The 26,005-nt window shown below is 51.2% G+C and overlaps 1 protein-coding gene across 2 annotated transcripts in view; it reads right to left on the bottom strand.

Moving 5' to 3' along the window:
- GRID1 (glutamate ionotropic receptor delta type subunit 1) overlaps positions 1–26,005 on the bottom strand; it is a 666,827-nt gene that overhangs the window by 464,813 nt on the left and 176,009 nt on the right. For both annotated transcript variants that reach the window (XM_004273011.3, XM_033433944.2), the window contains exon 4: positions 2,294–2,499. In XM_004273011.3, coding sequence (XP_004273059.1) covers positions 2,294–2,499 — 206 coding nt within the window. The remainder of the gene's footprint in view (positions 1–2,293; positions 2,500–26,005) is intronic.

Consider the following 26,005-nt stretch of genomic DNA (forward strand, 5'->3'; position numbering starts at 1 on the left):
AGGGTTGCCACAAACCTTCAACTGGCGAAAGACACCGTAATAAGGCGAGATGGGCCTGTAACGTGGCACAGAGGGGCTCTGGAGTGGGTCATTCTGGACTTGAGTCCTGTTCAAACCCCGGGTGGCTGCTTGCATGACCTTAAGCAAGGCATTTAAGTTCTTCAGCTCCGGTTGCTTCATTTTCAAAGTGTTAGGATTAGAGAAGGCACACAGAGGGCCAGGCCCACGGCGGGCACCCAGGAAATGATGGTACCCTCCCTCCTCCTGATAGCAGGCACGTGGGGCCAGAAACCAAGACTCCGAGCAAGCTGGAGCTGGAAGCAATGAAGCCCAGGTGCTGTCCTCCTCTACAATCTCTGGCCACCCCTCCCAGGGTCTTGTCATTCTTGCCTGACATTAAGAGCAGCCACTCCAGGGGACTTCCCTGGCGGTCCAGTGGTTAGGACTCCGCGATTCCACCGCCAGGGGCCCGGGTTTGATCCCTTGTCGGGGAACTAAGAGGTTGCACCGCGAGGTGCAGCCAAAAACAAGAGGAGCCGCTCCAGGGGCAACCCCAGCTCCGCAGCACCCAGCAAAGCAAAGGCTTTGCGAACACGGTCTGGGAGATCAGGAAGGCAACCGGCCAAGGCCAAGCCAAGTGTATCCAACACTGCAGGAATTTGCATAATTAACCACTTGGAAAGAATACCTTTAGGCCAGTCTTGGTTATGTGTTAAATCCTTGCAGGGCCTAGAAACAGGGCAAGAGCTGAATTCATCTGGAAGGGAAATGACGAATGTGAACAGTGAACAAGCACAGATGCTTCTCGAGAAGCTACGTGTCCATCACCGCCTCCATCCCTCCTTTCAGATGCAGACACTGAGGTTACAGAGGTGAGGCAAATGACCCAAGGTCACACACAGAGTAAGTGGGGGAGCTGGACTCGACCCCAAAGTTGCTTACGTCCAAAACCAACATTCAGCAGAGCAGTAGCCGGGAGGAAAGGAAGCAAGGAGAGGAGGCGAGGGATTGGCGAGGAGAGGGGAGGGCAGGGGCCCGGCGACACTTAGCAGACACCAGCCCCAGAGCAGACTCCACTGGCCTTTTAGCAAGGAGAAAAGCTTTCCTAGGAGCAGACACTGGCACGGACACTGCTGGGAACATTCTGAGAAAGCCTTGGACACATTAGCACTAATCCTAGCCTGCCCATTACCGGCCTGGATGACTTCATACAGAGAAATGTGTTCCGGTGAAAATGCCGAGCATCGCCGGGACCTCACAGCCTGGCTGACCACCAGCGTGATCCGGGGGCCTGATTAGCCCAGAGCGGCAGGGCTGCTGGCCAACTGCACCAAATTAAGCGTTCCCAGATGTTAAGTTCTCCAGCAGCGGGCTTCATCTGGCTGCTGATGCATGAGGTAGCATTTCGAGTAATAATTAATTAGAGAATAAAGCAGAATAAGCAAGCAAAGGACATCACATGGAATTAGTGTAATTCTGCCTTTCACTTCATTTTACATTCAATCAGAGAGGGCCAACAAAGTGCCCGGGGCTGGAAAGAAAACCGCCAGGAGCATTCAGCCGCCCCCTGACTCCTTCCGTCCACCGCTGCTGCCAGGAACACCACACCCACAGCCTGTCCCCCAAAACCCACCCAGGCCGGAGAGGGACCTGCCAACTCCAGGTTGCCACCTCTTTGCCATTAGACCACCAGGGCGCACCCATCATCCGCTCATCGAGTACTTCTAGTTTTCTGTTCCCAAATTCATCGATTCTTTGTTAAACTGGTGGGTCTTACCCCTAATGAAGTTGTTTAGAAAAAAATCATTGATTATCCCAGGCACCAAAAACATAAGCACGTACACCAAGTATCATTTGGTGACATGCAAACAACACCTGCTCCGGGTACTGACATATCCCAAAGCAGAGCTGCCCACCTCTGCCAAGAGCTGGAAATTTATTTCATCCCTAGAGGCTTACACCTGTCAACAAAGAGAGGAAAATTAAATGGAAAAAAACAACGAACAACGGCCTCAATCTTGCTGCAAAAATCCCTGGCAGTGACTAATAACCAGGTTTCCCACTAGCCGCCCCCAGCCTCTCAGCATCTGGGCAGGCGTTGGGTCACCCGTCAGGGACCAGTCAGGAGTCAAGTTGTGCTGGGGTCTCCTTCATGGTATGTGCTGTGGGCCCAGTATCCAGGGATCCTCACGTCCGTTTCAGCCATGCCCGAGCAGACAGTGCCTGCAGCCCACCTGAGCCAGCCCCAGGGAGCCCTGGGCAGCGCTCCTGGGCCCCAGGCCCCACCACCTACCTCGTTGATGAAGGAGTGTGCCCCCAGCGGGCTCAGCAGAAGGATGGCGCGGCGCAGTGTGTCCCGGTAGCGGTTCAGCTCCTCTGTCTTCATCGTGGTGAAGAGGCTGGTGAACACGTGGCTAACGTTCTTGTCCACCTTTTGTAAAGAGACATCAAGGCCCAGCCGCGAGGCCTGGTCCAGAAAGCTTTGGAGCCCACGGATATCTGAGCAGTGGAGAAGACGAGGGGGAGAGAAACATCTTTAAGTGGGAAGGGACCTTGGAGGGCATCTAACTCCAATGCTACCCCCTCCCATATGGGCCTTGAGCAAGGACTCAAGTCTGCCTCCATGGTCCAAAGAACAAAGGCTGGAAGACATGTATTTAGTCCCAATGTCCCTCAGCAGCATCCAGGCCCTGGGTAAGTTTCTCCCGGCATAGGGAGCACGTCCTGCCATCCAACAGGTCCTGTGGCCACAAGTGTCCTGCATGGTAAGCTCCTTTTCTCTCCCTATTGCTCTCACCCAATGGGAGTGAAGGTTCTGGGAGTTCTGTCCTGGTTGCTACATGTGGTGGTGGTCCCTAACCCTGGACCCCTGTTCCCTCCACCTGGCTCTGCTCCTCAGGGCTATGACTCCTTGACCCTTAGTGGTGAGCTAAGGCCACTGACTGCCCTGGTCAGAGCAGGCCCAGCCTCAGTCCCTGTAACTGAACAGCCTGCACCCTCACAGCCTCCCTGAGGCTTGGGACTCTGTCTTGTTCCAGGCACTTGATTTTCCTGGATGAGCTCTCCTCCTCCACCTTCTTTCCAGCTGGGGTGATCTCACCCCAAGTCCAACGAGAACTCTGCATCCTGACTGGTTCAGGGGTGAGCAGGTGGTCCAGGATGGTCCTAGACTGAGCACCGTCCTGACACTTTGGTGGAGCACCTGGGAGAGAGGTCTGCTCTTTCCCCTGTGGTCACCAAGGTGTCAGGATGCAAGCCCAGGGCAGGAGGGGAGCATGGAAAGCTGGAATAAATTACCAGGGAGCAGAAGCCCATAAGGAGCTTGGGGCCCAGCTACATCAAATATTAGTGCACGGGCTTCCCTGGTGGCGCAGTGGTTGAGAGTCCGCCTGCCAATGCAGGGGACATGGGTTCGTGCCCCGGTCTGGGAAGATCCCACATGCCGCGGAGCGGCCGGGCCCGTGAGCCATGGCCGCTGAGCCTGCGCGTCCGGAGCCTGTGCTCCGCAATGGAAGAGGCCACAACAGTGAGAGGCCCGCGTACCGCAAAAAAATATATATATATATTAGTGCAAACCTACTCTTGTGATGGCCGGGGCTGCTGAATATTTTTTTTTTAACCAGGGCCCAAATCTCTCAGCGGCAGCCCTGCATGAGCCATCTGGCTTCTCCTAAAGGAGATCTGCCCAAGAATGGAGCCAGCAAGCAGGCCCAAGAGCGGGGCACAGTCCCTATGATGCCATTTAAGCCTCTGGGTCCACCTATGAAGCCTGTTTCTCCTGGATTCTTCAGTTTCATGGGCCAAAGAATACCCTTTCCTGCCTAAGCCAGCTTGAGCTGGATTTCTGTCACTTGCAGCCCAGAGTCTCAATGCATAGGCCACTTTTTCAAGTCTGGGATGTTTCCTTCATCTGGTCCATATCTGTGTTCCAGCTCCCAAAGGCAGGCCCCACACCTGAGCCAGCCCCTCCAGAGAACACTGGGCCAGTCCATATTGCACACGTTGTACTCCCTCAGTGCCTGGGATGTCCGTGGGCTGCCCGGGCATGCCCTGGCCCATCCAGTCACCCAAAATCAAATTCAAAGGATACAGTGTTAATTCAACCCGATTGTTTTTCCCAACCAGTTCCTCTTCCAAACTTTCACTTCATGCCCATTCCACAAATTTCATGAATTCTACACGTACCAGGCAGCATGCAAGCTGCTACAGGGGTTCCTTCACTGCCCATCTTGCTGGGAGGTTGGCTCACCAGTAAGTCTAGTCCCAGCTGGATACGACAAGAGCAGCCATGGAAAAGCAAGCACGGAGCCAGGGAGGCCAGAGCACCATGGCAGTCATAACTGGGGTGCTGGGGGGAATGTGCACAGAGTCCCTCTATTCCCACGATGGGGGGAAGCCCTGGAATAGGGTCTGAGTACCTGTTGTAGACTCAGACACTTAGAACTCAGTACAGTTCCATCCACTTTGTGCCTCAGTGTTTTCATCTGTAAACTGGGGATGAAAGTTCCTACCATTTTCATAGGACTGTGAGGAACCACAATTCTTGAAGGTACCACCTGCTTGCATCTCAGGGGCCTGCAGCTGGGAGGCACGGAGAGCATACATCTTAATGGTCCATCCGAGGGCACAGCAGTGCTTAAATGAGGACCCCTGGGCCCCTTCCAGAGATTGCAAATGTGAGACTGATATTCAAGTCCATGTGTTCAAGTCCAGCCATGACCTCAGCCAGCCTGGTCTATCGGCAGCCTGGCCCCTGGAGCACAAACATGCCCCCGGAGCTGCCTGTCTGACAAAGCACAGAGGTCTCAGTGTTGCTCTGCCCACTGATCCAGACAGGAAAAGGTGCCAGGAAGCAGGACGGGCCCTCTGCACCAAGCCCCAGGGCTCCCCCAAAGGTGACCAATGGAAGACCACACAGTGCCTTGCACCTGCCCTGGCACCAGGGGCTCCCAACACACAGGCCCCAGGTTGTCAACACCCCTTGGATCCCCAGAGAGGCCATGCAGTCCCCATCAGCCTGCTTGGGCCCCTAGAGATCTGTAGCCTTTAAAGCCTCTTGAAAGAAAAATTTGAAGAGGTTCTTCAGAGCTTCTTCACCTATCAGAGGGGATGGCAGGCAAATGGGCAGAGATGGCTCAAGGAGAAGAAGTATAGCAGGGGGAGGGGACCCCCACCTAGGAAAACTCAGGGCAGGTGTCAACACCGGCCCCTCCCTCTCCTGACCACAGCATAACTCACGCCTGCCGAGGGCAAGCTTGAGAACGTCTCAGCACCGAGCAGACACCCATGCCTAAACCAGCAGCGCGCTCCCGTGCCGGGCACGCAACATCTTGCACCCAAATGGCCCATGATGGTTTCCCCTCAACCTGGGCTGCCACTAGCCACCTGTAGCTATTCAAATTTAAACTTAATTTCATTAAAATTAAATAAAATCACACGCTTAGTTCCTCAGTCACACTAGCCACATTTTAAATACTCAGTGGTCGCAATCTGGCTGGTGGCAACCATATTGAACAGCACAAATATAGATCATGTATGATGGATCATCACAGAAAGTGCCAGTACAGGGTCTGCCTGAGAAACTGTCTTTTAACCTGTGCAGCGTAAATGATGGTCCCAAATATGGGAGATGAGCTGCATTCAGGCCTCCCTATTACCATGCCTCTTGCCCTGTCACTTTGAAGACCATTCTAGCTCCTACTACAGGTTCAACCACGCGACCTGCTTTGACCCAAGAGACCGTTGTGACTTGGTATAAGCCGAGATTTGAGGAAGTGTGCATTTCTGTTTCCACTCCTGGACCCTGCCACCACCGTGAGAACAGCCCTGGACTAGCCTCCAGAAGGATGCAGACGCGTGGAGACGAATCAGACGGACCAGGCAGCCACCGCCGGCTACGTGTCAGCTGAATTCAGATACACCAGTGAGCCCAGAGCAGAAGTTCCTGGTTGATCGACAGACTCACACACACACAAATGACTGTTGTTCTAAGCCACTAATTTTGGGGATGGTTTCTCAGCAATAACTAACTGATAAACCAAGTTCATCAGATGCATTGTATCTAATACGCCTTAAGAAAAGTTCACTGAAACAGCAAGGCCTGTATCTTGAAAAGTCACCCCCACACACAGCTTCCCCACATGGGGCCGAGTGTGAGCCAGTCCTGGGGTGAGGACACTGGTAGCTTCTGCAGCGCTATCCCTTCGCCTGGACACCCATGTCCTCACTGCCCGTGGCTTTGGCTCTGACCCAGATCTGAGCACAGCTGATGGGACAGGGATAAAGGCAGCGCTCTGAGACCCACCATCTACCAGTTCCCACTCCACTTCTGGCGCCTTTCAAGGCCATTACAAGTATTTAAAGTGGCAGAGACTGGCACGTCTGCAGAGCCATACTTTACGTGAGCACACGTGCAAAGAGAGCTCCAGGGTGGCTCTGTGTGTGTGCGTGTGGGTCCACCAGTCTGGTAGGGGTCCAGGAACCTCACGCATCACACCAGCATGGCCGGTCCTCACAGGCTGGGGAGGAAGTCCCCTTCAGTCTCTTCCTTGAGGTCCCCCTACCTAAATCCATCTCAAGCCATAGGACCGTTTCACTTCTTCAGGGAACAGGAGGTGCCACGGGGGGTGGCAACTGTCTCGGGACCCACAAGGACGCACGAGGACATGCACACACAGAGAACACAAGCCCTCAGAGCTCCTGCACACGCTCAGCTGCTGCGTTTCTGCCTTCTGTTCGGGCAGCCCCTGATGGAACTGAGCCATCAGAGAGAGTTTAAGCTCCCTGTCAGTGGCTGGCTCCCCACACCTGGAACAAGTGACGCAGGCTGAAAGCAGTGCTCCTGAGGGACCATGGCCCCGGCTACAGCCACCTGCTCCCACTTGGCTGAAAAGGTCAGCCCTCAGCCTCTGAAGGTCTTATTCAGTTGCACTTGAGAAGAGCTGGGGGGCAGAAAAACAGTCAAGAGCACAAGCTAACTTTGCCACCCTCCTGCTGCTCCCCAGGAATGGGGCCAAGGAAGTCCACGTCTCCAACGAAAATCCTTTCCTCCCTCAAGAGTCTGAGTTTGTAACACCACCCTACCTTCAACCCCCAAGAAAGCCAGCTGTCCACTGCTGCTCCCCAGAAAGGGAGAATTCTCCAAGAAGTTACACTAAAGACAGAGATGGGGCTGCTCTCGGGGTAGCAGTGTCGGCATCCCAGGAGCCCTTTGGCCCTCTACAGAGTTCTGGACCTTGGCCCAGGCCCTTCCATTGGGAGCTCTCTGTGCAGACTGGCCAGCCCAGTCCACCTTTGCTGGTGCAGCTGCCCCAATCAGACCCACCTCCGCTAGAGAGGGAGACGAGGGGGCCACAGTGGGCGTCTCATTAGCCGCAGCCCAGAAAGGGCAGGAGAAGGCAAACAGCCCACAACTCTCCAAGGTGGCAGCGGGGAGCGTGCGGGGCACACGAACCATGAACAAGGGCATCGGCCACCCACAGGGATGACAGGGAGAGGCTCCCAGGAGAGACACCCTGCTCCCCAGAGAAAGGAAGCTGTTCAGCGAACAGGGCAAGTGCATTCCTGCGAGGAATCTGATGTGACGACACCCCAGGACGGGCCTCAGCTGCCTTGGCCCACCCTCTGGGCTCTCAAAGGACCTGCTCATCAGAAGTCTTTGCAATACCAGAGTCGTCCTGTTGACATTCATTCATCCCTCCTTCCCTCCAATATTCACTGAGAGCTTTCTCTGTGTTGGTCCCTCTCCTAGGGGGCTGGGGAACAAGAATGAATGAGCCCACGGTGTTCCCACTAGCACGGGACTTACATTTCAGGGGCTGAAGAAGAGACTGGAAACAAATAAACAATAGATAATTTCCAACAGTGGTGTGAGCGCTGAAGAAAGTAGAAACTGGGTTGCAGGAAACTGCAGAGGGTCGGGGTGGGAGAGGCCCCTGTGAAGAGCATCGGTGAAAAGGAGCCAGCCCTGGAAACCACCCGGGGAAGACCACTCCTGACCGAAGAAACAGCACGTGGAAAGTTCCAGAATGAGGCATCTGGGATACTGAATGAAGAAGGGCCTTGCTCACCCCACAACGGGGACCAGGAATAGGGAGGACTGGAACTGTGGGGCTGCCAGGGAAGGAAGCTGGGGACCCACCACCAGCATTGGAGGAGGTGAGCACATGCATCCCCAGTGCCCGAGCCCTGGGCCTCCTCTGCCCCATCCCTCCTCCCCTCCACAGACCAGCTTCCGAATGCTGGGCCCAGGCACCCTCTGGCACTTCCCGGCACTCACCTCTCTGCCCACTGCCACGCACACCACGCTGCTCTGAAGCTTTTGCCAAAGCCATGAACAAACGGAGACCCTCCTTTCTCTTCACTTTCCATGGGTTCTCCGGAGCACCCAGCCTGTGACCACTCATCCCTGAAGTCCTTTCTCCCCTCCCTGGGCTTCCACACACACACATGCGCTCCTGCCTCTTTCCTGATCCTTCCCCACATGCGCTCCTGCCCACATCCCCACATTCCTGGGCTTCCCTCTGGCATCACCCATCAGCCAGGCTTGGAGAACATCAACAGCAGACACCCAGGCTGGCCAAGGGCTCTCCACTTCTCCTAAACATCCCGTCGTGAGCCCATCTCCATGATCCCTTCCCGGGTTCAGGCACCATCATCTCCTCCTTGGGATCTCTGCCACAGCCTCTGACGAGGTCACCCTGACCCCGGGGTCCTCCCAGCCAATGCCTTCCTCCGCCAGGATGTTTTCAGAGTTCATATCTGCTCATGATATAGCCCTCCTCTAAAACCTTCCACGAATAACACATTTCTTTTAAAGTTGCCAAGAAATTAATATTCGCAAAAGAATCCATCAATCACAAACAAACAATAAGCCTTCCAGAGACTTTATTATTGTATATAAATAAACTCCATACATCTTAGCCTGATACATAAGAGACTCTCTGGTTTTAACAGCTTTTTTTATTTTTGCTTTTGTATCACCATCACCTTCTTCCACCACAACCACCAGAAACTATGCACCCAAACCCCAGTAAAAAAAGCTCTTTGCCTTTCCCTGGACACCCCCCCTACACAGACACCCCCCCCACCCCCCCCACCCCCCCCCCCACACACACACCATACACACACTCATACTCTCAGCCTAGATGCTCCCAATTTGAAATTTACGGAGCCCCTACCTTTCCATCAGACTCAACTGAAATCATACCTCCCCCGAGGCCATCTCAGATCCTCAAGTCAGAATTCATGCCTCCCTGAAGTTTCAGAGCTCAAGGACCTGGGAAGCAGAAACTAGGTCTTTCTCATTTCTTTGTCCAAGCCCAAGGCTCAGTGACTAGCACAGAGTCAAAGACAGCCAAAGTCAGCGGAATCAAACTGAATCAAAGCAAGAACCAGCCTGAAGCCCAGGGTGACTTCGACAACCACACAATTGTCCTGTATCTGATGAAGGCACAGTCCTACTAAGCAACAAAGCTGTAACTATCCCACTACTCCTTCTGAAAAAAGAATCATATAGTCATGGGTATTTAAAATACTTTCTAAAAAGTAACTGAAATGAAAGAACACATTTCAAATTGCTTCCCGTACTATCTTCAATTTCCAAGAAATGTCCAAGCACTGAGAGCACCTGTAAAGAATATTTTACCGTCTATAATATATATATGTATGAAGGCTGCCACCTCACACCCAGGAAGTTCAAAGTTGGAAGTGTTTGGGGATTATTGGCAAATTTTCCAAAAGCTGAGATGCAACTTTCATTCTACTGACTTTTTTTTTTTAACTCCTTTCTTATCTGGCCCCCAAATACATGGTTCGAATTTCTTCCCAGCTAGAGTTGACCCAAATTCGAGTTCATTTCCAAGACCTCTGCCCAGGGTCCTCTCCTCCTTAATTGCTCACTCCCCTCCACAGCGCCAACTTCAAAGGCCACCATCCTTGTCATTCATGGAACAGCTACGGAACTGGGGTGTGTTGGAGGCTGGGTCTGCAGGGGAGGAAGCAGCCACCATTTCCAAGAAAAGAGATCACAGAGACCTACCTGCTGCCCATCCAAAGTGATACCCCTTCCCTCTGCTCAGAATCCATTTGGTGCCTCACCTCCTAGAACTCAGCTGCCCAGCTGTGCATTCCCTCCCTCCCTTCTCCCTCCCTCTTCCTCAAATATTTCCTGAGCACTGCTCTGGGAACAGCAGAATTTGAAAACTTCACAGCCCAGCCCTCAAGGAGCTCTCAGTCCTGCACGTAAGACTTAGCCCAAAGCAAAGAGTAGCTTCGCCCTGCCACTCTCTGAGCGCCTCCCATGTGCCAGCATGTGTTCCATTTGCAGACTACATTTCTTGGATGCATTATCAATCCACGTTGGTGTGATAAAGGGCATCTCTATGGGAGTGAGGTGGTCACAAAGCAGGCCCATGGGAGTTCAGCAAAGACAGGAGCAGAAATGCACAGATGTGGAGCCAGCCGGCTCTCAGTGAAGCAAGATGCAGGCCTCTCCCTGTCATGAGATGACAAGTCCCCCAGAGCAAATGCCCCCCCCAGGGCTCAGGCAGGGGCTGGCTTCAGGGGAACAGGTAGACCCTCAAGGGCTGGCCCACCTTCTTTGGCGGCGCAGTGCCACTCTTCTATGTTTCGTGGCAAGGTTCTCATCTGAGAAGGAGGCCTCCCTCTCCTGGTCACCATCTCAGCTGCCCAGCTGGCCCTGGGAGTCCTCCAGAGTGACCTCCCATCCCCAACTGCCCCCGCCCCCCAAAAACCCTGCTCTCTGTAGCAATCATGTCTTTTATCAATACTTTTGGTATTCTGATGGCATCTGGAGCTCTGCTGACCCTGGAGGACTGCCCCTCAGAGGGATAATCAATTCCCAGAGATAGTAACCAACTCGCCCCAGAGCACCCCGTTCACATGCAAACCAACCAGTCCAGGGCCTGCACCCTCAACCACCTCCTCTACGGGACTCGCACACGTTGAGCCACTATCCACTCGCTCCAATCACCCCAGGACCAGGTAGCAGACAACTCGGGACACCCCTGTGCCCCACAGCCTGCCAAAATTATTCCAACCAGCCACTCCTAAGCCTGCTTACCCCACCTCACCCATTCTTTCCTGCAGAAATCACTTGAAGGGCTCTTGCCCATGGTCTCCTTTCTCCCTCTGCCTCCTGATCAACCCTGGTGCTTCCCCCAGTGGCCACCCAAGGCATGGTGTGCCCCCTCCACCTGGGAATTGTCACAAACTATCTTTTCAATGGACGTTGTCTCCTGATCTACTGGCCTTGTCATACCTAAGTAGTAATAGAACATCCTCTGCATGGTGACCTGGGATGCAGCTCAGGGAGGGGCACACAGAAGTAGCCCCATTGGCCACACTGCCCGCCCCCTCCCCCGAGGGGTCACAGAATAAGCACAGGCATGGGTTCGAATCCCACCCTTCACTAGCCCAGTGACCTTGGGCAGTCATTTCTCTGAGCCCATTTCTTCTGCAAACAGAGCTAATTCCACCTTCCTCCTAGGTGCACTATGATCCTTCACTGAGTGGCACACGTTACCGCCAGCACAGCACAAAATAGATGTTCAGTGGCTGTCAGCTCCCTTCCAACCTTCTCATCAGCACTGGAAATGCCCCCAAAAAAGGCTCCCAAATGAACAAATCATCTCTCTTGTCCTAGAGGCTCATCAAGAAGGGAGGTATGGGCTTCCCTGGTGGCGCAGTGGTTGGGAGTCCGCATGCTGATGCAGGGGACATGGGTTCGTGCCCCGGTCCGGGAAGATCCCACATGCTGCGGAGCGGCTGGGCCCGTGAGCCATGGCCGCTGAGCCTGCGCGTCCGGAGCCTGTGCTCCGCAACAGGAGAGGCCACGACAGTGAGAGGCCCGCGTACCGCAAAAAACAAAGAAGGGAGGTGCCATCCTGATAATCGGATGACACGACAGAAGACTAAAAAAGTCGGCTCTCCCTTCTGTGATAATGTAAGTTCCAAAGTTGTAAAGTGGCGGAAGGGGAAGGTCTGTCATTGAAAACTCTCTGAGAAAGAGACCAAATTTCTGCCCATAATAGGGGCCAATAATATCCAGGAGCCTTCTGTTCAAACAGATCTCAGAACAAGCCACGAAACTATACATGAGCAGATTCTGTAAAGGAGAAAGGGTCGTCTGGGTAATTGCTTGTGAGCACATTTACATGGTGCGTGCACACACATATGTCATTTCAGACACAGGAGTCCATGCGTGAGCCCTACTCACACCCACTGCCTGGAGCCCTGGCAAAGGAGGGCATAGCGTGATCATAACATGCTCACTTCTCCCCAGATTCTGTTCCTTTCCATTTAGAAAGCAAACCCAAGGGAAAAACATTTTAAATAATCAGGCTGGCATATCAAGATTAAAAACAATTTAAAATAAACGTCTACCCTGGCACTTTGGAAAAAACATATCATGCTGCATTAAGTGCTTTGAATTAAGTAAATTACACCAAGTAACTAATTTACATAATGCTCAAAATTTGCATTTTACACATGTTATGATGAAAATAGGTTTATAAAAGAATTCTTCACCAACTTCTGTTCCGAGCTGGGTTCCAGTATTTGGATAAAATTCTGCAGTGCTGATCTGCTACTGTCTTTCGTGTTTCAAATCTCTGGCTCCTTCAATATTTTTTTTTTAATCTGGCAGGTCCCTTATTCCCACTGCAATAAATAGTCCCTTTGATTTGCAATCCCCTTCCATCAACTGAGAGAGATCATATTTTTAAAGAAACCATAATACACTAATGATTCTTAGAATTTTCACAAATAAAGTTTGATGTTCCTGTCACCTTTCACTTACGAGGTATTTGGTATTGATTTTAGCAATTCTTCCTCCACGATTTGTAGTATTGGCTTAAAGTCCTGCAGCTTTGGTTGCCATCTTTTCAGGATGAGGCATCAGAATGGCATTTCTCAACAGGCTTGCACCAAAAGGCCCCTCAGAAAAGAAGCAAGACCCCACTGGACATACTCGACATGCCCGGAGGAGGCTGAGCATGAGGTCCTTAAGGAGACTGACCACCGGCCCCAGGAGGCCACCCTGCGCCTTTCGGTCCTTGGTGCCCAGCAAGCGGGCCCAGAGCCAGAACTCCCTCTCCTGGAGCTGCTGGATCCTTAGATGCTTCCTTTATTCTCTCCCTCTCCACAGCCTGTGAGGAAGGGACAACCTTCCCATTCCACAGATGAGAAAAATGAAGCCAGAGAAGTTGAGTCCCTCCATCAACACCACACAGCCAGCAAGAGGAACCACCCACAAACATGCGTTGAGAAATTTCTGGATGTTTTTCTGGACTTCTTTCTAATTTAAGTAAGATCCTGAAGCAAATCTAGAAAAGTAATTTCCAAGTGTTTACCCAAAACAGCCATGTTTGAGTTTCCAAGGGGCTCCAGAGATGTTGACTTTGCTTTTTGATAATGCCACAGACCAACGCCCTCCCGCCATGGCATGGCGGGAACGATGCCGTGTGGTGAGGAAGATGGAATCATGCTCACTGCACTTGCTTATTGAGGCCTGGCGTGGTGCCAGGACCTGCTCAGCATTCTGCACATACTGTCTTATTTAGTCCCCATGACACCCTGATGTTGGGCCCAAAGTCATCCAGCCCTTTAGAGGTAGGACTAGGGTTCAAATCCAGAGCTCTGATGCCGGAGTACATTCGCCAATCAGCCAAAGGTACCTGGGAAGGGATGGGAAGGAGGCAGGTCAGAGCCCCCCACCGCGTGCACATGCTGAGCCAGGGGCCTGTCACACACACTTCATCTGAGCCCCACGCACCCCTAGGGAATGGCCAGATCATGCCTATTTCACAGATTAGCCCCCGGCTCACAACAGAGCTGATTCAACCCCAGAGCCAGATACTGTCAGAGGCTCTGGTCTGTGTCCCATCAAGGCATGGGACTTGCTGATGGTGGCCAGGGTTTCCCCCAGACCCCTGCCCAGGCCTACAGAGCGGTCATCTCAAGCACACAGGGCTCCAGAGAGACCACGCAGCATGCTGGTCGAATGCTGGAGTCTAGCTTTTAGGAATGGCAAGAAGATGGAAATGTGACGCATGCTATTACCAGCTGTTAATTTGCAATCAGTTTTAATAACTGACATTACACAGTGAAATGCAGCATCTTCATTAATTCCGTAAATTATCGCTGTAGGGAAAAGCCCGCGCTCCCGGAAACGGCAGCTCGACTGGGCTGACTTGGAAGCAACCCTGGGCCAGGTTCCACATCTTCAGACCTGCCCCAGGGGGTGCCCAGGGATGCCGCCTGCTGATCCCAATCCTTGCTGCCGCAGGACCAGCGGCAGCCTCCCACCTCCCAGTGCCAAGGGTATGGGGCTGGCCCCCGACTCAGGCTTTCTGCAAGCGTCTGGTGCCCACTGTGCCATAACCATTGTGGAGGCTCGAGAGACGGATCAGACAAGGAGCTCAATGGAAACAGACACGCGAGCAATGCTTGACGATGTGCTAGGACCCACGAGAGGTACCTGGGAAGCAGTCTGTTTCCCCAGGCAGTGTCAAGCGAGGAAAGATCTCCAGGAAGCCTTCAGAGAGCTCAGCCCAGGAGCTGGAGCCTGTGGGTAGTGGCCTTTTCTAAGTGGACAGGAGAGGGAAGTGTACTCCAGACCAAGAGAACATCAGGATCAAGGGCCTCGTGGAACCCAGCAGCCCACCTGGGGGACTTGCTGACGGCTCTATTTGGCCATCAGGGACCCAGGGCTTGATGTGCCCCTGAGGAGGATGGCCACAGTGGCATTCTTGGGACTGACCAGAAAGCAGCAGAAGGAAGAGCATCATAGTGGTCTTTGGGTCAGCTGAGACCAGGGCTGTGGCCACAACCCCACCGAGGGACCGAGGGGCAGCAAATTCAGTTGCTCTGGAGGCAGCCTGGAGCCCCAGTGTGCGCCTGAGTGTCCCCCACAGCTGCAGCCAGGAGGCCTGAGCAGCTGCTGCCCAAATCCTGTGGGGGCCTTTCCAAAGCAGGGCTCTGGCTCCTGGGTAGGAGAGAGTCGAAGAGCCTCAGTTGCCACCTCTGTAAAATGGGCAGGGTGATGCCTCCTAGGCGGTAGGACAATTGTAGGGAGCAAGCGGGATGACGGATACAAGCACCTGGGCCGCAGTCCAAGTGTGGGGGGGCGGGGCTTGGAACGATGGGCCTGCCTCACCAGTGACACCACCATCTCCATGCCACCTCCAGCGCTGCCCCGCCCCTTCTGCTCCTCCCCAGCCCTGGCACAGGAAACCTCTGTCTTCACAGCTCTCTGCTGACCTCATGACAAATGTTCTTCTACTTATGCATTTAATTTACATAATTACTCTCTGATATTTACTCGGATTTAATTTGTTTCCTCTGGAACTTGCCTTTGAAGAGGCAGTGCCAACCAGAGACAGGAGTAAAGCGCAGCAAGGGGCTCACAGATGCCACCGCCCCTCTCCGGGGGCCACCAAATGCTGCCTCTGCAGAAGGACCGGGCTCTGCCCGCAAACAGGCACCATGCACAGAGCCTCACACCTCCCGGTGTCAGATGGGGGCCAGGCTGGGGAGGATCACTGCCCGCGAAGACCTCGCAGTGGAGAGAGAGGTGTGTAAACGCCAGTCCCAGGAACGACTCTCCATGCCAGCCCCAGAGGGAAGTGTGGGCAGTGCCAGGTGGAAAGACGGCAGGAGTCCTCTGCTCAGGAGTGATGGGGAAGTGGTGGAGCTGGGCGTCAGACTGAGCTGGAGTCCGGAGGCAGTGGATGGACTGATGGCACTGCCAGGACCCTCTTTGCTGCAGCAGAGTGGGGCTCCCAGGGGTGCTGTGTAAATGAGGCTGGAGTCCAGGTCTGGGCAGAACACAGAGGGCAGCATGGACACACCGCGGGGTGGAAGAAAGGGTTTGATTTTGAAAAATCCGTTTGGCAGTTCTGTAAGAAGGGGCGTGACCTGGAGGGCAAAGGGCCATAGGCCATCAAAATCTCAAGGCCATGGCCCAAGCACAAGCACTGAGGTGGAGAGGAGGGCCTTCGGCTCAGAGAAAGAAGGTGAGGGAGGAATTAAGCATGAGGGATGCCGGGTTATGCTTGCCAGGCTAGTGGATGGGGAACCAGGAAGAGAAATACAGGAGGCGGATGGGGGACGGGGGCTCAGTCCTGAGTGGCCTCAGCCACTCAGCCCCAGGCCTACGCTGGGAGCACAGGAGCGCCTCTCCTCCTTCACCTCTGCTCTGGGGTACTGATGGGGATGGGTCCACCCAGGCTCTGCTATGCTGCGAGTCTCATTCAGCCCCAGTTCTGAGCCTCTTTCCTCCTAGTTCCTGGGCTGCTGTTCCAGGTCCCTGGGCTGGAGCCTCCCCCAGATTTTGTCCTTTACAACTCATTGATTTTTGTGCACACACACATACTCACTCGCATACACTTACATGTTCACACACACTCGCACTCACACACTCACATCCATGCCCACATTCTCACACTCATACTCACACCTTCACACAGACTCACTGACATACACTCACCTGCACCCTCGCCCTCACGTTCACCCCCCCACACACTCACTCACACAGTAGCGTGCTGGAACCAGCCTGTACCATCTCATGAGAGGCCGTGGTTACATTTTCAGGAATTTTGCAAGCCAGTTATCAAACACAGCCACTATAAACTAAATCATATAAACGTATAATTAAACAAATTACATTACAAACAAAATTGACAAGTACACAAAGCCCATCACTTCCTAATTATTTTGCTACATTTTACTCTTATCTATGTCCATGGAGCTGCTAATGTCTGTTGTATCTGAAACACCACTTCATGGTGCATCACCCCTTCCCAACTCCACATTCAGTGATATCATGACGCTCAAAATCAGTCACCATAGGAGTATTTACACCCCAGAAACCAGCAAAACTATAAAGCAGGGCTTTCTGTTTCCCTAGAGAGCCAGGTGTTGAACACTTACTAGCACACCAGGGCTTACAATGCTGCACACATTCACACCCCCCCACTCTCACACACGCACAGCTGCGCCCATGCATAGCCACGCACACTCACACCCGCACTAACACACTCACACAGTGCCACTCAAGTCACGTACACACTCGCACTGACACACACAATGCTCTCTCACTCTCTTACACACACGCCAGCGTTCCATTTCAGAAACCACAGCCATGCCCGGGAAGGAGACCAGAACCGTACCCTCTGCTCCCCCTGGCCTCCTCCCACCCTCCCCTGGGCCTGGGAGCTGACTCCCCCGGAAGGCGTCTGTGCTGCAGCCTCCCCACACCGCCTGGAGGGCACCTCACGTTGGTAATAAAAGCAAGACGACGGCAGAGATCAGTCATAATGGGGTCGGTTGTCCACAGAGACGAGGAGCTCTGCAAGTCTGGGTGAGTTGCCTGGACGCCCTGGCCCAGGCAGCCCAGCCATTCTGGGAGCAAACACAGATGGCCAAGGGCTTCTGTGGCCCCGTGCAGCCCTGTTAAACCCCCAAATTAAGCCCGCACCTATATTAATTAAGAGCCAGGATCTGCAGGCCTAATAGAACTGCCGGCCCACCTGTCATAAGCTAGTTAACTCCCGTCAGAACCTCTTGGGCCAGATTACAAATGGATTCAGGGTGGGGGGCCAGGAGAGGCAGGGTACTATCCTGAAATATAAGTCGAACTTTCCTTCCAAAATACCATCCTCAGGGGCTTCCCTGGTGGCGCAGTGGTTGAGAGTCCGCCTGCCGATCCCACATGCCGCGGAGCGGCTGGGCCCGTGAGCCATGGCCGCTGAGCCTGCGCGTCCGGAGCCTGTGCTCCGCAACGGGAGAGGCCACAACAGTGAGAGGCCCGCGTACTGCCAAGAAAAAAAAAAAAAAAAAAACCATCCTCGGGCTGATCTATCACACGCCCACCCCTGCCCGCACACGCCCACCCCTGCCCACACCCTCCACAAGCGAGGCCTGGACCGTGGCACCTTCCATCACCAGCCTCTGGAAGGTCCTGGAAATGCCAGGGCTGCTCCAGGGCTCCGAGGAGGATGGGGACAACTGGGCTAACAGTTTGATCAGTGTCAGCGGGGCAGGCCACAGTGACAGAAACGTGGCTGCCAGGGCCAAGGCCACCCCTGCTCCTCCCCCCAAGGGCAAACATCCTCCCTGCCAGGAGCATTGGGCTGGGGAGGGGGGGAGCAAAGAGCAGTCACGGAGCACCTCCTCGTGCGGGCCCCGCACACTTCCCATTCATGACCTCCTCACGGCAAGCCCGTGAAGGCAGTATTAGTATTCCTGGTTTCCAGATGAAAAAGCCGGAGCCCAGAGAGCTTCAGTCACTCAAGTAATAGGGGCTGACCCAGTCAGACCTGACTCCACCCCACTCTGCTGCCCCCAGAGCAGTGAAACAACAGAACGTCAAGCCCCTAGGACCATATTCCGTGCCCCGGTCTCCAGGAAGCCCCCTGAGTCCTGCCTGATTCTGGGCCAGCAACAATATCCCAGGGGGCCCATCCCAGCAGAAGCAGGTGTCTCTGGCCAGTGGTCAGGGATTCTGAGTATCTGATTCACTGTTGCACATCCTGTCCTCCAAGCATGGCAGCTCAATAAAGAGTCATGGGGAAAATGTGTGAATTAACTAATGAAAGGCAATTCTCTGTCCAGGGGAGGAAGTCCATGTCCAAGAAGAGCCTCCTGGTTGAAGCAGAAGCCCGCACTGGAGCTGGTCATGCAACTGGAGAGGAGGGGCTGGCAGGGCTGCCACTGCCGGCTGGCCTGGAGCACATGCCTCTGTCCACCATGTATTCCCCAGGAGCAGCGACCGTGGGGGACATTCTGGCAGTGCACCCGGCACTATGCCCTGTGCCCAGCCCTGTACTCTCCCTATCTCATCTACCACCCCAGCAACCCCAGGAGGGCAGGTCTATCATCATCCCCATTTTACAGATAGTAAAACTGAGACTCAAGAATGCTAAGTGCTAGAGCCACCATTCCAAAGCCTCTGCCCTTAGCCTCTCTGCTTCATGGGGACGTGGCTGCCACACAGAACCTCCTCATTACTGTTAGCCCCCTTTGCCTTCCAGGAAAACCAACAGTTAAAATAAACCCACACTCTGCCCAGTATCCCCCTCCCAGGCCAGCACCATGGGCTGTCCAGTGTACTGAAGGCTGGGGACCGCCCTACCATGGCCCTGGGACTGAGCTGCCCCAGCCTGCAGCCGACGGCTCAGTGCCCACATTATCGAGCTCCACGGCTCTGGGTGGGCGGCCGGCCTGCCATTCTCCACAGCAGCAGCCATGCAGCCTCTGCTCCGGGCACCAAAAGGGCTCTTTCATAGCCCACAGCTGCCTTTTCCCCCAACTTCACAAGAGCAATTGGAGATGCAGATTCCGATTCTGAGTCGGAGCTTTCTCCACGATCCTAGTGGTTTCCAGTTTAGAGGGAAATGAGCACCCCACAAATCATTTAGAATTAACCCTACCATCCTGGAGCAGCAATAAAACTCCGTTAAGAGTGAAATATAGGCAGTACATCGCAAGCCCTGTCACTGAGAGAAAAGAGAGATCCAATTGTCTGTTGGCTGGCTCGTGCTCCCAGGCAGGTGGAAGTATCAAAGCAATGGCAGAGCTCTCCCTCTTCATCCCCACTCCCCTGCCTTTTCCTCTGACTGCATGCATCAGCATAAGGGAGGGACAGGTTGATGGTCCTCAGGGCTCTCTTGTGGGAGTGGGCGTGGAGAGTGCCGGAGCGGGAAAGTCATGAATCTCAGGCGGGGCTCTACTCTGTGCCCCTCAAGGAAGGTCTGAGGATCCGCTGCACACATCGCAGGCCTGGGGAGGAGGTGAAGGCAGAGAAACATCCGGGGACTGAGGATCAAAGCATTCAAGAGTGACCAAGTCTGCCGATGGGTAGGACCAAGCCCCCAGACACCCAGGGTCTGGTCCAGTCCACACTCTGAACTCACGCTCCTCCTAGAAGCCAGGAAGTCAGGGCTTAGAGGTCACCACGCACGTGCTAAACTACCAACTCCTTTACGATGAGGCAGAATCAGGAGTTCAGAGATCAGGACCAGCATAGGATCCCAGAGGAAAGGGAGAGAGGGGATCTCAGACGATGGTGTTACTGTCACAGTTTCTGCAGCCATGGGGGAGAGCAGCTGCCAGGGGATGGGGGTGGGGAGCTCCAGCATTTATTGTTACTAGATTTTTTGATGATGGCCATTCTGCAAATCAGAAATGGGGTGCTCGGGAGTCAGCACCCCATTCTCTCCAGAGTCCCGAGCAGCCTCTTCTCTCCCCTAGATGATATCATCCAGTCCTGGGGCTTCAAATACCATCCACACCTGAATTACATTACCACCCTGGACTCCGCCAGGATTTCCAGACCCATCTAGACACTCGGGAATCGGCATTTCAAACTTAACACACCCAGAAAGGAACTCTCGATTCTCAATCGCCCATTACCTTTGCTCCCCTTTCTAATAAACAACATCACCAACCCTCCAGCGCTCAGGCCCCAAGCCTGGGAGTCTTCCTGGAGACTTCCCTTTTCCTCACCTATTATCCACCACAGACTTTAAACCCAACCTCTCCCTGCCAGTGCCACTGTTGTCCATGCCACCACCATCTCTACCAGAGGCTGTTCTGACAGCCTACCTGGCCTCCCTGCCTCCACCCTCACCCTCCTGCAATCTGCCCACCACATGGCAGAGACAGTGATGCTTCTTTTTTTTTTTTTCTTCATTGTCTGCTGTATTCTTTTTTTTTTTTAAACCTCTTTATTGGAGTATAATTGCTTTACAATGGTGTGTTAGTTTCTGCTGTATAACAAAGTGAATCAGTTATACATATACATATGTTCCCATATCTCTTCCCTCTTGTGTCTCCCTCCCTCCCACCCTCCCTATCCCACCCCTCTAGATGGTCACAAAGCACCGAGCTGATCTCCCTGTGCTATGCGGCTGCTTCCCACTAGCTACCTATTTTACGTTTGGTAGTGTATATATGTCCATGCCACTCTCTCACTTTGTCACAGCTTACCCTTCCCCGTCCCTGTGTCCTCAAGTCCATTCTCTAGTAGGTCCGTGTCTTTGTTCCTGTCTTACCCCTAAGTTCTTCATGACAATTTTTTTTCTCTTAAATGCCATATATATGTGTTAGCTTACGGTATTTGTCTTTCTCTTTCTGACTTACTTCACTCTGTATCACAGACTCTAGTTCCATCCACCTCACTACAAATAACTCAATTTTGTTTCTTTTTATGGCTGAGTAATATTCCATTGTATATATGTGCCACATCTTCTTTATCCATTCATCCGATGATGGACACTTAGGTTGCTTCCATCTCCTGGCTATTGTAAATAGAACTGCAATGAACATTTTGGTACATGACTCTTTGAATTATGGTTTTCTCAGGGTATATGCCCAGTAGTGGGATTGCTGGGTCATATGGTAGTTCTATTTATAGTTTTTTAAGGAACCTCCATACTGTTCTCCATAGTGGCTGTACCAATTCACATTCCTACCAGCAGTGCAAGAGTGTTCCATTTTCTCCACACCCTCTCCAGCATTTATTGTTACTAGATTTTTTGATGATGGCCATTCTGACTGGTGTGAGATGATATCTCATTGTAGTTTTGATTTGCATTTCTCTAATGATTAATGATGTTGAGCATTCTCTCATGTGTTTGTTGGCAATCTGTATATCTTCTTTGGAGAAATGTCTATTTAGGTCTTCTGCCGATCTTTGGATTAGGTTGTTTGTTTTTTTGTTATTGAGCTGCATGAGCTGCTTGTAAATTTTGGAGATTAATCCTTTGTCAGTTGCTTCACTTGCGAATATTTTCTCCCATTCTGAGGGTTGTCTTTTGGTCTTGTTTATGGTTTCCTTTGCTGTGCAAAAGGTTTTAAGTTTCATTAGGTCCCATTTGTTTATTTTTGTTTTTATTTCCATTTCTCTAGGAGGTAGGTCAAAAAGGATCTTGCTGTGATTTATGTCATAGTGTTCTGCCTATGTTTTCCTCTTACAGTTTGATAGTGTCTGGCCTTACATTTAAGTCTTTAATCCATTTTGAGCTTATTTTTGCGTATGGTGTTAGGGAGTGTTCTAATCTCATACTTTTACATGTACCTGTCCAGTTTTCCTAGCACCACTTATTGAAGAGGCTGTCCTTCCTCCACGGTACATCCCTGCCTCCTTTATCAAAGATAAGGTGACCATATGTGCGTCGGTTTATCTCTGGGCTTTCTACCCTGTTCCATTGATCTATATTTCTGTTTTTGTGCCAGTACCATACTGTCTTGATTATTGTAGCTTTGTAGTATAGTCTGAAGTCAGGGAGCCTGATTCCTCCAGCTCCATTTTTCTTTCTCAAGATTGCTTTGGCTATTCAGGGGCTCCTGTGTTTCCATACAAATGGTGAAATTTTTTGTTCTACTTCTGTGAAAAATGCCATTGGTAGTTTGATAGGAATTGCACTATAACTGTAGATTGCTTTGGGTAGTATAGTCATTTTCACAATGTTGATTCTTCCAATCCAAGAACATGGTATATCTCTCTTTTGTCTCCTTAGGTAGGTTTATTCCCAGGTATTTTATTCTTTTTGTTTCAATGGTAAATGGGTGTGTTTCCTTAATTTCTCTTTCAGATTTTTATCATTAGTGTATAGGAATGCCAGAGATTTCTGTGCATTAATTTTGTATCCTGCTACTTTACCAAATTCATTGATCAGCTCCAGTAGTTTCCTGGTAACATCTTTAGGATTCTCTATGTATAGTATCATGTCATCTGCAAACAGTGACAGCTTTACTTCTTCTTTTCCGATTTGGATTCGGAAACAAGCAATGATGAACAACATAATAAATGAAATTAAAAATACTCTAGAAGGGATAAATAGCAGAATAACTGAGGCAGAAGAACAGATAAGTGACCTGGAAGATGAAGTAGTGGAAAAAATACTGCAGAGAAGAATAAAGAAAAAAAAATGAAAAGAACTGAGGACAGTCTCAGAGACCTCTGGGACAACATTAAATGCACCAACATTCGAATTATAGGGGTCCCAGAAGAAGAAGAGAAAAAGAAAGGGACTGAGAAAATATTTGAATAGATTATAGTTGAAAACTTCCCTAATATGGGAAAGGAAATAGTTAATCATGTCCAGGAAGCACAGAAAGTCCCATACAGGATAAATCCAAGGAGAAACACGCCAAGACACATATTAATCAAACTATCAAAAATTAAATACAAAGAAAACATATTAAAAGCAGCAAGGGGAAAAAAAAAGCAGCAAGGGAAAAACAACAAATAACACACAAGTGAATCCCCATAAGGTTAACAGCTGATCTTTCAGCAGAAACTCTGCAAGCCAGAAGGGACTGGCAGGACATATTTAAAGTGATGAAGGAGAAAAACCTACTACCAAGATTACTCTACCCAGCAAGGATCTCGTTCAGATTTGATGGAGAAATTAAAACCTTTACAGACAAGCAAAAGCTGAGAGAGTTCAGCACCACCAAACCAGGTTTACAACAAATGCTAAAGGAACTTCTCTAGGCAAGAAACACAAGAGAAGGAAAAGACCTACAATAACAAACCCAAAACAATTAAGAAAATGGGAATAGGAACATACATATCGATAATTATCTTAAATGTAAACGGTTAAATGCTCCCACCAAAAGACCCAGACTGGCTGAATGGATACAAAAACAAGACCCATATATATACTGTCTACAAGAGACCCACTTCAGACCTAGGGACACATACAGACTGAAAGTGAGGGGATGGAAAAAGATATTCCATGCAAATGGAAATCAAAAGAAAGCTGGAGTAGCAATTCTCATATCAGGCAAAATAGACTTTAAAATAAAGACTATTACAAGAGATAAAGAAGGACACTACAAAATGATCAGGGGATCAATCCAAGAAGAAGATAAAACAGTTGTAAATATTTATGCAACCAACATAGGAGCACCTCAATACATAAGGCAAATACTAACAGCCATAAAAGGGGAAATCGACAGTAACACAATCATAGTAGGGGACTTTAACACCCCACTTTCACCAAAGGACAGATCATCCAAAATGAAAATAAATAAGGAAACACAAGCTTTAGATACATTAAACAAGATGGACTTAATTGATATTTATAGAACATTCCATCCAAAAACAACAGAATACACATTTTTCTCAGGTGCTCATGGAACATTCTCCAGGATAGATCATATCTTGGGTCACAAATCAAGCCTTGGTAAATTTAAGAAAATTGAAATTGTATCAAGTATCTTTTCCGACCACAACGCTATGAGACTAGATATCAATTACAGGAAAATATCTGTAAAAAATACAAACACATGGAGGCTAAACAATACACTACTTAATAACGAAGTGATCGCTGAAGAAATCAAAGAGGAAATCAAAAAATACCTAGAAACAAATGACAATGGAGACACGATGACCCAAAACCTATGGGATGCAGCAAAAGCAGTACTAAGAGGGAAGTTTATAGCAATACTATCCTACCTTAAGAAACAGGAAACCTCTCGAATAAACAACCTAAACTTGCACCTAAAGCAATTAGAGAAAGAAGAACAAAAAAACCCCAAAGTTAGCAGAAGGAAAGAAATCATAAAGATCAGATCAGAAATAAATGACAGTGATTTTTCTAAACGTGACGCGGATATGCCTCTGCCCTGCTTAAAACCCCACCAGCCTCACAGCACACTCAGCATAAAATCCCAACTCCTCACTCAGGACCTAAGAGGCTCCACATGACACAGCCCCTGACTTGATCTCCAACCCAATTGCTTTCTCTCCTCTCCTTCCCACCCTCCAGCCACACAGCCCTCGTCCTCCTTTTTGAACACTCCAAGTTCACTGCCACCTCAGGGATTTCACACCTACTGTTCCCCCTGTTGGAAAGCTCTTCCCAGTTTTTATCTGACTGCCTCCTTCAATGCATTGCGTTATGGATCCAAATGTGACCTCCTCAAAGGGACCTTCCTTGAGCTGCCGGGTGGCCCCGCTCCACCCTTACCTGTGAGTCTCTGCCACATCCCCTAGCCTTCTCTTCACAATACTCCTCACCTCCTGAAATGATCATCTTCATTGATCAGTCCTCATGTCTTATCTTCCACTGTGTCCCCAGGGCCTGGAGCAGTGCCTGGCACATAGCAGGCAGTTACCAGATGTTAACTAATGGCCCAAGTAAAACTTAGGGGCAGCATGCTGCAGTGGGGCAAGCCCAAGTCTGGAACAAGCCTGCTCTGGGTTTGAAATCAACTCAGCTCAGCCCCTCATAGCCCTGTGACCTTGGGCAAGTCACTTCAAATCTTTCTAAGCAGCAATTTCCTCATCTATATGATGATAATAATAAAAACCCCTTTGCACAGTGGATGCCAGGATTCCATGAGATAGCAAGGATAAGGTGCTTCGAGTGAACTTAGCAAACAGTCAATATTTTTATTAATAGCAATAGCATCAGATGTGAAAATACCTGCGTGAAAGTGGGAACCAGAAAAATGATATATGAGCAGGGGAAAAGGAAAGAAATGTACATACACTGGGCATCCCATGCCCCAGGCACTCTGCTGGCTCAGAAGGCCCCAGAGATGAACAAGCATCAGCGGTGCCCTGGAACAGCTGGTGGGCTGGGGCAGAAGCCAGACCTGGAAACGCTGGGTCAAGTGGCAAAATTAAGAACTATATTAGAGGCACATGTAAATGCTACGGAAGCAGAGGGAAGACCTCGCCGTCATGAAGATGTGGAGGAAAGCAAGACAAAAGAGGCAGTGGATACCCAGCTTGGCGTCTGCCGAGCACACCCCTCTTCTTCTGGAAACAGCCCTGCTCTTGTTCCGGGGGATGTCTCCTTACCCTACTCCAATCTTGCAGTTCTCGTGGGGCTGCCTTCCAGAGTCCCCTATTCCCCACACACTGGATTCAGGAGAGGGCACGTGATCCAGGCCAGGCCAACAGAGCTACTCCCTGACTTTTTTCAAGCTGGTGGGGCTTTCCTGGTGATGCAGGGGACACGGG

The sequence above is a fragment of the Orcinus orca genome, chromosome 14, assembly GCF_937001465.1.
Source record: "Orcinus orca chromosome 14, mOrcOrc1.1, whole genome shotgun sequence".
Classification (NCBI taxonomy): Eukaryota; Metazoa; Chordata; class Mammalia; order Artiodactyla; family Delphinidae; genus Orcinus; species Orcinus orca.